We start from the raw sequence: 13,708 nt of genomic DNA, 5'->3' as shown, positions 1-13,708 counted from the left end.
GCTATCTAGGATTGAAATTGCTGGATCACATGGTAGATCTATTTTTAATATTTTGAGAAACCTCCATACTGTTTTTCCAGAGAGGCTGGATCAGTCTGCATTCCACCAACAGTGTACCAGGGTTCCTTTTCTCTGCATCCAGGTCAGCAATTTTTGCTTAATATGATGTGAGATGATATTTTATCGTGGCTTTGATTTACATTTCCCTGATGATAAGTGATGGTCAACATTTTTTCATGTGCCTGTTGGCCATCTGTATATCTTCTTTTGAGAAGTACCTGTGGGGCCCATTTTAATGATTGGGTTATTTGTTCTATTGTTTTTGTTGTTGAGTTATATGAATTCTTTGTAGATCTTGGATATCAGCCTTTTGTCAGATGTATACAAATATTTTTTCTCATTCAATTGGAAGTCTTTTGTTTTACTGGTAGTTTATTTTGCCTTGCAGAAGATTTTCAGTTAGATGTAGTCCCATTTGTTTATGTTTTATTTGTGTTTCCCTTGCCTTTGTACATGAGAAAAAGACTCTTTACTGCATTTTATTTATTCCCTCATTCCTCCAGACCTTTTGCACACCTGAAAGGTACTGCTTTCGTATCTTTTCTGCTGCTAACTCCTTTTCATTCTCTAGATTTCAGCTTAGGAATCATCTCTTTTGGAAAGCCTCCCTGAACTCCTACTTTAAGTGCATCTTCTGTGCAGTAATAATTGCAGTAATTGCTATTTTGGAACACTTACTTGTGCCAAGGACTGTTTTGATCATATTGCATAAATCTGTGTTTTTCAAATGTTTTTCAGTAGTCTCCTCTTCTGAGATCTTAGGTTGTATCTTCATATAATCATCTTTCTGAAGCCTTAGGGCTCTGAGAAGCAGTGTGACTATCACTAGTGTACATTACCTCATTTAATCTGCAACCTCATTAGCTGGATATTATTATTCCCATCTTAAAAATGGGACCGAGACACATAAATTGCCCCAAGTAAGTGCAGAGCTGGGATCTGAGTGCAGGCTTTCACTATTGTGTTCTTGATTTTGTCCTACGTTCCATTGTTGTACAGCTGCTGCCTTCTCTAGCCTCAGTGAGTTTCTTGGATATTGGGACAGACTCACTTATCTTTAGTCTGTACCATGTTGCAATGTGCCCAGTCCATTGCAGGTGCTAAACTAAAACATTAAAGTGTAATGCTCTCAAGTTTCTTTTAGAGTATTGTCAACCACATATTCCCTTTTGTGTGTGTGTGAATTTGTAAAATTGCTTCCAGATAACTCAAAGAACCTTACCATAAGCCTTCACAGCACTTTGCCTATATGGACAGTATCATTTTTCCAATTTTTGCATTGAGAGGGACATATAAAGCTATCATAATCATGGCTTGTGGCTCTAATAGTAATTAGCAGAACTGAAAACAGGCAGAATTATTTTATTTCCCAAGGTAGGGGTAGAGAAATTAATGAATGAAGTTACCAGTTTCAGTCCCTTTTCATGGACCAAATTGTGCCATGTATTGATATAAAGCTTCAATGACTTTTTCAGGGATTTATTAATCACCCCCCTTTCTGTTTAGATGGGGGTGAGGGGGAATTAAGATTTGGTTTATTTTTTTTCACAATTTAGACCTAAAGTTAATTCTCTCTCAATGGAATAAGTCAGTCTATGACTTAGTTTATGCTAAGTATATACTTAGTAGATTACTTATATAGCATATTTTTATAGTTTAACCAATCTAAGTCTCATAGATTGGTTAATAAATTTATATCTTGGTCAAATAGTAATATTATATAAAGTTGTATTTTAACTGGGAGCAATTTTAAAATGTTGAGTTGATAATCATGGCTAAATCTATAATTTAATGAAAGGTAACTTGCTTTTCAGGTGTACCAATTTAAATATTCTTGATTAGAAACATGCATTGTAATAAAGTCAGCCACATTTAATGAGCACATGCTGTGTGCAAGCATTGCATGGTATGTGTAAAGCTCTGAGGGATATTCAATAATGAAAACTTGTGTTTCCTATGGTATGACAAACTAGGTGTCCTATCAACCCTTCTGGAAAAAAAAGGTAGGATATAGTATTAAAGAAAACCACTGTTTTTTTGTTTTGTTTTGTTTTGTTTTTATAGAGGCATGTCTTATTTATTTATTTGTTTGTTTGTTTGTTTGTTTATACATGCACTGGGTACAGTCAGAAGCGCGGGAGGGTGAGAGAATTCACCAGAGCCAGAGCTGGGAGCAGAGCAGGCAGAAGGACCTAAGTACACTGCTGAGGGGAGCAGTGGGCGGCAGGAGAGGTCTGCGCGCCATGTGGGACCCTCCTCCAGTGGCTGGGGAGCAGCCGGGGATCGAACTGGCGCTGCAGAGGCTGCGGGCAGCTTCGCAACCCAGCGCTCAACCGCTGCGCCACCGGGAGGCCCAGAAAACCACTGTTTTTAAAATGCATCAATGGGGCCTCCCCATTGGCGCAGCGGTTGAGCTCTGGGTTGAGAAGCTGTCTGCGGCCTCTGCGGCGCTGGTTGGATCCCCGGCTGCTTCCCGGCCACCCGAGGAGGGTCCCACATGGCGCGCAGACCTCTCCTGCTGCCTGCTGCTCCCCTCAGCAGTGTACTTCGGTCCTTCTGCCTGCTCTGCTCCCCGCTCTGGCTCTGGTGAATTCTCTCACCCTCCCGCGCTTCTGACTGTACCCAGTGCTTGTATAAACAAAGCAAACAAACAAACAAATAAATAAATGAAACATGTCTCGATATAAAAAAAAAAAAAGTAAAATGCATCAACGATCTCCAGTACTTAGTGTTAAAAATCTAAGAGACAAAAGGTAAATTGAACATTGACACCGGCTTTTCACTTGAGAACATTTTCTTAATCTGAAAAATTTGAATGTTGATTTCCAGTGCTTCATGAAAATTCAGGAACAAAAAGTGAAACCAGTTCAGTCCAGGCAGAGCACCTGCTCAGCTGCTTCTTCACATAAAGCTACAATTCCAAAATGCTGCTCCCTCCATTTAAGATAAAGTAGGAAGAAATTATCCTCTCAAGGGACTAGAAGGACTGTCTATCTTCAGCTATGGTGGTGGGGGAGGAATGGGAGTACCCTCTCAATTTTGTAATCGCAACTCTTCCCATGTGGACCATTGTAGTGAAATTGTAGGACACTGGAAATAAAGAAAAGACTCAATAGTAGTCAGAAAGGACAAGTAGTTTTCTTTCAAAGGGACAACAGACTGAAGATTGAACTTTGAGAGTAATAATGGAAACCAGCATTCAGAGGAATGATGTTCTCAGTGTGTTAACAACAGCTGCTTGTCAATCTTGAAATATATTCACCCAAATAGCCTTAAAGAACAGAAGTGAAATCAACATTTCTTTTAGACAAAGAGAGAAGGCATAAGTGTTTCTCACCAACAATTTTGAATGATGTCCTTCAGGAAAAAAGAAACACATCCTAGATGGAAGATAGAAGATATAAAAAGAAAAAAAAAAGCAAAGATGATAGCAGATACATGGGGGAAAATCTAATAGTCATTGACTATAGAAGACAATGATGGGCCTCTCTGGTGGCGCAGTGGTTGAGCACTGGGTTGCGAAGCTGCCTGCAGCCTCTGCAGCACCTGTTCGATCCCCGGCCACAGGGAGAGGGTCCCACATGGCGCGCAGACCTCTCCTGCCGCGCCCACTGCTCCCTTCAGCAGTGCACTTCGTCAGTCTGCCAGCTCTGCTCTCCCCTCTGGCTCTGGTGAATTCTCTCACCCTTCCGCACTTCTGACTGTACCCAGTGCTTGTATAAATAAATAAATAAATAAATCTTAAAAAAAAAAAGACAATAATAATGTTTTGTGCAGCTAAATATATATAAAAACCCCATTGTTGGTATATATAATCTATATATCTTGGGTTATGTTATATAGCTACATATATATGCAATCTGTCTGATAATTTATGTTCCTTTTGATTGGGCAATTAAGCAGTTGATGGAGGGGATAGATGGAAAAAAAAGAAGAAAATGACATCACCAAAAAATACTATGTAGTATAAATTTTATATGCAGGTATATGGTCAAATAGATATGGTATGATTATTTATTAAAATATTCAGTGGTGGTTATGTGAAGAGAATGGATTTTAAGTCATTTTAATGTTCTGCTTTGTAGTTTATTCATTTAGAAGTATTTATATGTAGATAGAGATTATGTAATGATACTATATGTAATATAGATAATTTATAGTATTATATAGCTATAACTATATGAATCTCTATATTTAAGTAAAGGAAGAACATTTCATAAGTGCCTTCTATATTGAGAAGCAATATAGCATGTTAACTTAAGAGTCGGTAGGGCTCTGGAACTAAGCTGTCTGAATTTGCTGCTGTGTGAAGCTGAGCAAATTATTTAACCATTCTTGGCTCAGTCTCTTCATAAGTGAAATAGAAATAATAACAACAGTTCTTCCTGCATAGGCTTGTGAGTATTATATGTTACTGCATATAAAATCTTAGAACAGTGTCTAGCAAATAACACAACAAATGACTATGATAAGCATTTATTACTAGTTTTGCATACTATGTTAGATGTCACAAAGGTATCACATTTAATCTTAACTACCACATTATTTTTCTATATACACATAATTCCCTCATTTAAAATGATAGTCTATCCTAGGAGTTACATACGTACAGCAGAATATATGTTTTACTCTTATGAGCTTTAGCAGGAGAACTGTATCTGCAGGATTAGTATCTTCAGTAATATGCAATTACCTGTTTTTACCTCCAAAATTAAATTTGAGTAAGAGGCTGTGTAGATACACCATTGTAAATGTTTTACATGATGTGCATGTTTCCCTTTTTAAAGCACAAGATAATCTTACTGTTTACCTCTGAGCCCTATTTCTACATAATTATGATGAATTGGTATTTCTCTGAAATTTATTTGGTCAGAAGTAAAACTCATTAATAATTCCATCGCACAATTTAAACACTTTTAAATCCTTTCTATTTAGGTTACTTTCATTGTAATGAATATGATAGTCTGCGGTTCCGGTGGCTGAGACAGACATTAGAATCTTTCATCCCACATCCTTTGGTAAACGTAATTAAAGTGTCTGAACTGGATGGCAGAGAAGTGGGAGATGCCCAGCCTGAGACTTTTGACAAGGTACTTTTATTACATTATGACAAACTGATGGGCTCCCGATGACACCACTGTTGTGCTGCTTTGTTCTTGTTTACCATCTGCTTCCACACATAGCCTGATAGACTTTCTCAGCATCCTGGGAAATTGTGATAAAGTGAACATGGAAACAGCTTTTGTTTGCTGATCAGCATGTTTCAGAGGAAGCACTGGGTTTGGGAATTACGAGTGTTTTTTATTTCCAGGTACCTTAAAGATACTCAGGAAAAGATCAGGCATTATTTGGATTGGTTCAGAAACATGTGCTCTGTGCTGCTTTAATTTAGTAGCATTTCCTATCAGAGTATGACAGTTGAAGAAGAAGAGCATTTTTGGAAACTGAAATTGAAATATTAGTTCTTAAAAATAAATGCTGAGAATGCAGAAATACACTAATGTCTATTCGAAATGAGTAACTCTTGTAAAAGTTTTTGCTGTAGTCATCAAGAAAATGAACTATTAGTAGACATTAGTAGACTTTTGGTCCTCTCACTCCCCCTCCAAACACTGAAAGTACACAGGAATTTTTCTGAAATGTATTAGTGAGGAAATATCATAAAGAAGAAACTCTCATGGTGTGTTTAGTTTTTAAAGAAATGCTTTCATTATTTGCTATTTTGTCATGTTTTATATTGCTTTCTCATCTACTTTGAGTCCTAGAATTTAAATTCAATGCATGTCTGCATTATGTGTCCTTTCTCTTCTCCAGGTGTTAGTTGATGCTCCATGTTCAAATGATCGAAGTTGGTTATTTTCTTCTGATCCTCAGAGGGCAGCCTATAGGATAAACCAAAGAAGGAAGTTGCCTATTCTACAGACAGAACTCTTAAGGTGAGGGCCATTTATACAAAAGTTTATTTTATCTTTATGTTAATTTACTCAAACATGAGAAAACATGACACAGAGAACCCTGCAAATGGAGGGTTTCCCTTGTATTCCTTCAAAGGCTGGATCCAGAAAATTCCCAACCTCTTGTCTTTCATATCTCATACTATACTCTTCTTTTCCTTTGCCCTCTTAGTAGTTTACCTTTTGGGACCATCTCTAACCTAGGGTTTGCCATCTGTTCTTTCTTTGACCAGAATCTGAGCAACCCCTCTGTAAAATTGGCTTTGGGCCAGGATAAATTTTTTGCTAATAGGTGCACTGTCCTAGATGAGTCAGCCTCTTAGGACATTATAGCTTATTGTTAACACTTGCCTCCTCCCTAAGAATTTTCCATAAGGGCATGAACACCTAGAGATACTTGGTTTCCTTTAAAACAGCAGTATTTGAGGCAGTCTATCCTGATTTCAAAGGCGATTTGTACTTATCCCCTATTCCAAAGTAATTCCTGTTGTTTAATGCTGAAGAAAAATTCTCTGCAATATTTAAACTATATTGACAGATAAGTGGTGCCTCATCAGTCATTATCTCTTACCTGTGGAATGAGAATGAGTAGCAATTTATACACATTTCTCACAATGTGCTTTACTTCTAATTATTTTTTTTATTTAGAAGGGGCAGGTTTATTATAAAAAGGGAAGAGAAGTGAAGGATGCTTGTGTGCACACAAGCAGGCAGTCAGAGCTGCCTTGGAGAGGGACAGGTTTGTTAAAAGAGAGGCCTGCGCAGACATAGGCGGCAGCCTTGGGAGAAGAGCTGCCTCTGCTGCTTTGCAAAGGGAGAAGGTGGTGAAGAGAAATGCCTGCATAGTCACAGGCAGACAGGAGAGCTGCTGCCTAATTTCTTTTTTTTTTTAAATACTTGTGAGTACTTTATTATCACATAGGAATGCTGGACTGGGTAGGAATTTCTATAAATAGACTATGTAACCCTTCCCATGGGTAAACATAATAATTATCCCAAATGGCATTTACCAGAAATATATAAAATATTACTTCCAAGTTCTGATTGATACACAGCCAGAGAACACATGCTCCTACCTAAGTATCACAACCAAGACTAATCCATAGTCTTGTTTTTGTACCAGATTACGTATCAGCTCACTGTCATGATTGATTTGGGTTTCCTTAGGCTGCTCATGGGTTCTTCTGTCTGATGACTTCTACTGATAGACGATGTTATCTCTTAAATATGTGTCTCAGCTTAGATCATTCATCTTAGACCTATGTATTTAGTTAACTATCACATAGCTACATTTGAAAACCCGTCAGACACATAAAACTCAACTTTTCAAGCGGGAACTGATAATTTCAAACTCTCCTGTCTTCCCTCAAATTGGCAAAATAAAAAAATATCAAAACAGAAACCTTGCCAACTTGTTTCTTTTCCTCTCTTCTCTCTCAGCATTGCTATACTACTATTTGTTTGCTTAAGTTAGAAATCCATCTCTAACTCTCCTTTCTCTTATGTTCAGTCACTAAGACATTTCAATTCTATTACAATTCTCTCCATCCTTAGCAACTTCTCCTAAGCCACTAGTATCTGTCACCTATATGATTGCAACTGGCTCCTAATTTCCCTCATATCTCCAGGTGTGAGATCTACTGCTTTTCTCACCAGAATAAAGCCAAATCTGATTTGAAATGTCAGTCTGATCATATCTTTGTCATTGTGGAAATCCTTTAGCAGTTCCTCATTACTATGAAGATTTCAAACTCCTTAGTGTATTCAAGTCCTCTTTATATATATAGTTCTTTCTTCCTTCACCAGCCTCATCTTCTCCTTTAAGATTCTTCTTGCATTGTGTTCTGTTGAGCAGCTCCTCACACTCTCCATGCAGACTCTCATTTCTAAGACCAGTGCATTTCCTGCTGCTTTCAGTTTTAGAGTGGAAAGAACTCTCCTGCCCCTGAGTCCACTTTGGGGGAGGATGGCTAACTTTCCTCATTCTTCAGGAATCTGTTCTGGTATTACCTTATGAAACTTGACTCCCTAGGACTGGGATTGATAGTCCCCTTATGTCCTTACTTTCATTTAAAAATTATTGATTTCCAGTTTCTCTACTTGACATTTGGCACTTATCTTTGTCTTCAGTAAGCCTGTAGCCCCCATGGAAACAGAGATCGCCTTATTGTTTTTATTCATACAAGTAAAATACAAAATAAAACAGAAAATACATAATCGGTGGTTGATATGTAAGAAGGGGTTAGTAAATAGTTGTTCAAAACCAGTAAACCAAAAGGACTGAGCACTCATATTTGAAATTCAATTTATAGAAAAGTTAATAAGTATTGGTTTGCGGTAATTGGGCATAAATGTAAGACAATTCACATGCTTTATTTTGATTAGTATTGCTTTTATATAACCAAAGCATAATTTTACTTTTTTTCCCTCCCAATTTAATACATTTCCCTTAACATCCCATAGCATTTCCGTCATCATCACGAAGATCATGCACTTATATAAACTTCACAATGGGGGGCCTCCCTGGTGGTGCAGGGGTTAAAAACAGTGCTTTCAAGCTGCTGCCAGCCACCACAGCACGAGTTCGATTCCCCAGCCAGCCAGGGAGCTGACCCACATGGTGCAGCAGACCTCTTCTGACTTGCCTGCTGCTCCCCTCAGCAGTGTATTTCAGTAGATCCACCTGTTCTGCTTCTCACTCTGTCTCTGGTGAATCCTCTTATCCCCCCACCCCCCGCCCCCGCACCTCTGGCTTACACATCAGTTCTTGTATACATAAAAATAAGTTAAAAAAATAAAAATAAGCCTCACAATAGGTACTTTCTTATGCTCTAGCAATGATGGTTCTTCTTTAGTGACCTCTGCTCTCTCCCATCACCTTTCATCTATAAAAGGAATGGCTTTAGAACCACATTACTGTGTAGCATATTGACAGGACACAAACTGACATATCAGTCATGATGAGTATAAGATTTCATGTCATCACATGTGATTGGAAAACAACTTCATAGTGGCTGTCTCCTATTCTTTTCTTTGAATAGCTATTCTATGATCCCTGTTCTGTTACCTGGTCTGTGTGAATGATTTTGGAGCTGCTTGAAGCAACTGAAAATTCTCAGTGCCCTGGCTGTGTGATTATGATGATAAAGTAGAGAGATACTCAAGCAATAGGCACAGAAAATGGTTCTAATTTCTTGACATCTATAAGTCTTGGGGTTAAAGATAAAGGAAAAAATTACAGTTCCAGCCACTACCTTTCTTTTATCTCCTGCCCCTGATTCCAGAAAAAGACTATAGTAATTTTCTCATCAGAGATAGCTCTATTACTGTATCACGTACAAAAACATTTCTCTTACTTGTCTTCTAAATCGCCCTCACCAAATTCCTGCCATATAATCTTCCTTTAATGAAAGGCAATCCTTTTATTCCATAGTAAGATATGTTTTAAATACAAAAGTAAGAGAGAGTAAATACATTGCTATGTATGCATTATATTCAAAATATAAAGGATTGATTGCAGATCCTTATTTGCATTTGCAAAGAGTATTTAGAAAGCAAGGAAGCAGGCAGTATTGCAGAAACAAAAGATGGTAGTGGAAGGGAGAAAGGAGTGGGAAAGGAGCTGAGAGGCAAATAAAATTTTTTGATTCTATTATTTTGGCAAGACTAGACTTGTCTCTGCATTTGTCAGCTGAGAGGAACAATGCTCAAAGATACATTGTGCCGTCCATGGCTGTGTATTCATTTGTTGTACTAGAAATCATTCATATTTGTATTAAATTGGTAGCCTAAATAGTATTCTGAATTTTAGCATTGTAAATGGTAATGTAAATGGTAATGTAAATGGTAATGTAAATATAAATGGATGCACATACAAAACTTGCACATTTTTGTAAATGTGACACTTAAATGAAAATCTGTATTTTATTTAATGGAAATTTCTTGATATTAAAAAGTAATGTCAATAGATATAAAATATATATAAAATATATATAAAATATATAGATATAAAATAGTCCTTTAAAAATTAATGTATGTATAGAATTATATATAATCATGAAAACAGTCTAACTTACAGGAAAAGTTTATTGAAAGGCATAGTGATGACAGGAGAAAGGTCTCAAAAGTATGAGTTCCTTATATGCCTGTTGAGTGATCTTTGAATTATCTATACAAAATTAGAATGTTCTACCAAATTTGTAAAACATGAAGATATAAGCTATATAAGACTCTCACACATTCTATTCCTGAAGACGTTTTCAAAAGACAGTCATCGTTTTCAAAAGACAGGATGAATGTATAGATGAACATGAGCTAATTCTATTAATGGAGAGCTCTTTGAAAGTAAACTTTATTATCATTTCAAAAATAAACTGAAAATGATATTCATGTAGTCTTTTTAGAAAGTGGCCATGATGTTTGTATAAGAAAGGTTTACATGATTTTTAGATGGGAAAGCATGAACTGAAAAGTATGATTTATAACAAAAATGTAGGTATCTTATTGCAGTAATGTATCATGTCAACCATTTCCTCAGAGAAAATCAATCACATTTAAAATACTGACCCCTTCTGGTTTTCTTTTCTCACTTCTTGACAAGTAAAATCCAATTTGTGAACTCAGTGAAGAAGGAAGCTTAGCTTATTTGGTAACATTTTGAAAATTTGTATAAATCATCCAGATAACAATCCTTTAAAAGTGGTACTCTGACAGCAAGAATTGTGTTTTAAAAGAAACATTAAAAAAACTCACCAACATCTCTTCTGTCATGCTCTTGAGCTGAGATAAGAGATACCTAGTGACTGTGGAGCATGGGCCTTCATCATTCATCAGCATAGTGATATTGGAAAAATAATTTTTGGACATATAATTCTATTAGAATGGAAGATTTCCACCCAACTTCAGCCTGTTCTGCTCCCCACTCAGTCAATCTGTTGTGAATCCTTTCACCCCCCACACCTCTTTCCTACACCCAAGCTCATGTGTGCATAAATAAAATAAATCTTTGAAAATAAACTGAAAGAAACAAGTTAAATGTCAGGGATGCTGGTGGTTTCTGCAAGGCTGGTAGTTTTGACAGTGGAATTCAGAAAACAAAAGCATTACTATTGCTACTACTACCACTACTGCTACTTTCCTTCCTCCTTTTCCTCTTTATTGTTTTCTGTATATTAAGTGTCAGAAGTCAGAGGTTCTACAAGTAAAATATCTGTAATTTGGGAGGGCAAATTACAGACTTCATTTTAGTAAGAATTTGCGGATCAAAATTTTCTGTGTTAAATGAAATTGTAAAAGATTCGAAGAGACATCCATACCTATAGTTTGTCGCTATTGTATTTTCAATCATAAAAATATGCCGAGTATACCAAAAGTATGAAATATAATCTTGACAGTAAGATTTTATTTTAGCATGTATTAATTTATCCAACATTTATTAAGTACTGACTTTGTATTAGGAATTTTGTTATGCATTGCAGATACTAACATACATAGGAAATGATCCTTATATTCCACCCAACTTGCCTCATTAAGGATGGGTTGCAGATATAAGTAGGTATATTTTATAGAGAAGAATATAAACAGAAGATTCTTTCTAGAAATTTTTCCTAATCATGGAAGTAAAAAGCCTCATGAAGCATTTAAAATATAAAATGAAAAATAAAGAATAAAACAAGCCATTCATTGAAATAAAAAAGTTGTACTGACTTATTTTCTTTGACTGCATGTGGTATATTATAACAGAAATAGTGAAGTGCCTCTACCATCCTTTACCTCAAGTTTCTTGAGTCAGATAGTATTGCTTCTATTTGTTTTATTTGTTTATATTTTGAGTAATATTTAACTCAAATAGCTTATGTCATAACAACATCACTTAATTGGGAGTTACTGAAGTATTTTTAATGATGGATTGAAATGATATCATTTATTTTAGAAAGATTCTTTCATATAAGGGATTGATTCAAAGGAACAAACTTATAGAAAATCTCATTAGAAAGTGAGTTATGAATATCAGTAGATTAAAGTTAGAACACAGAAGTGTTCAAAGTGAGATACTGTAAGTATTTCATTAGCTTGTTTTAGTTTATTCAATGTAATATACCATTTTTGTTTAAGAGTTTAAATTATTTTTCCTTAATAACTTGAAAAGACTTTAATGGATCTCAAAACAAAATGAAACTGAGCAAGTAAATATAGTAAATATGTATTTATTTGAAACAAGTGCACATGAATTCTATTTTCAAAAATTTGAACTTTTTTTTTTTTTCCAAGATTTTTTAATAGTGTTTATTAAGTATGGCTGAGAGTGGCCTGGCTGTTTTTGACTTGAGGAGGAAGTGATTCTTTGTCAGTTTAGTATTCCTAATTGTCACTTGGTTTTCTGCATTCTCTTTGTCTCCCCTGTTTGTTCTTGCTGCTGTACACAATGATTTTTAAGTCCATAGGATTTGATCTAAGACTGAAAAGGCAAGATTAGACCAATCTATCCATCAGGAATTTCTGTGACTCTTCTTTCATCTGAAATTTTTTTCTTGGCAGGGCATAGGGTTAAGTCTGGTGGCACAAAGGGTGAAGTGTCAGCACTATGAAGCTACCTGCAGTCACTGCAGCACAAGTTTGATCCAGGCCAGGGAGCTGACCCACATGGCGCAGCAGACCTCTCCAGTCTTGCCTGCTGCTCCCCTCAGCAGTGTATTTCAGTCAGTCTGCCTGTTCTGTTCCCCACTCTGTCTCTGGTGAATCATCTCCCCTCCTCTAACCCTCCACCCCATCCCGGCACTCTGGCTTGTACTCCAGTTCTTATATGCACAAATAAATAAATCTTTTGAAAAAAAAGATACCACTCACTACAGGTATCTGAACTGGTTATTGATCTAAATGGAGTCACTGAAATGCCTTTAGTAAAATTTATGACCTACTTATTCTTTTGTAACCTGGCACTGTAAGAGTCAAATAACTTTGTTCTTTAGTAGAAATAGCTATTATTTTCTTCAAGAAAATTAGAGGTCAGCTCCTTTCAGACTCTGCTCAGTGTAGACATAGGCATTCTATTTTTTTAATTTAAGATTTATTTATTTATGCATACAAGAGCTGGGATACAGGCCAGAGATGCAGGGGAGGTGAGAGGATTCACCAGAGACAAAGCAGGGAGCAGAACAGGCAGACAGACTGAAATACACTGCTGAGGGGAGCAGCGGAAGAGACAGGAGAGGTCTGCTTTGCCATGTGGGTTTCTCTCTGGCCAGCCGGGGATCCAACTCCTACTGCAGGGGCTGCGGATTGCTTCATTGTGCGGTGCTTAACCCCTTGTGCCACCAGGGAGGCCCGACATAGCCATTCTATAACATTCTTTCATGAACCATCTTCAGGATGAGGGAGGGATGACCAGAACAACCTTCTGGTTCACCACACCAAATCCAACTAGACTCATGGTATCACCATCAGGTTAAACTTGCAGGATTTCTTTTGAAAAAATGTTCTTGTGACTTAAAAAATTGAAAAAACTCATATGTTACATAATCTCCATTCATAAAAACATTTGCCATGATCCAAAATCAAGTCACTTTGGGTGGTTTTCTCAACTTTTTAGTTCTTTTTCTTTTTTAATATTTATTTATTTGTTTATACAAGAGCTGGGGTACAGGCCAGATTTGCAGGAGGGTGAGAGGATTCACCAGACAGAGCGGGGAACAGAA

General features: G+C 36.7%; 1 protein-coding gene across 7 annotated transcripts in view; it reads left to right on the top strand.

Moving 5' to 3' along the window:
* NSUN3 (NOP2/Sun RNA methyltransferase 3) overlaps window positions 1-13,708 on the top strand; it is a 79,380-nt gene that overhangs the window by 11,670 nt on the left and 54,002 nt on the right. For all 7 annotated transcript variants that reach the window (XR_008553899.1, XR_008553898.1, XM_054700688.1 and 4 more), the window contains exons 4-5: window positions 4,996-5,150; window positions 5,875-5,996. Coding sequence is in view for 5 of the 7 variants with exons in the window: in XM_054700688.1 (XP_054556663.1) it covers window positions 4,996-5,150; window positions 5,875-5,996 (277 nt within the window). In the remaining 2 variants the exon portion in view is untranslated. The remainder of the gene's footprint in view (window positions 1-4,995; window positions 5,151-5,874; window positions 5,997-13,708) is intronic.

The sequence above is a fragment of the Talpa occidentalis genome, unplaced genomic scaffold (genome assembly GCF_014898055.3).
Source record: "Talpa occidentalis isolate TD23 unplaced genomic scaffold, MPIMG_talOcc4v2.1 talOcc4.4, whole genome shotgun sequence".
NCBI classification, from domain to species: domain Eukaryota; kingdom Metazoa; phylum Chordata; class Mammalia; order Eulipotyphla; family Talpidae; genus Talpa; species Talpa occidentalis.
Note: the sequence above shows the minus strand (reverse complement) of the source record. Positions and strands in the feature narration are given on the sequence as shown.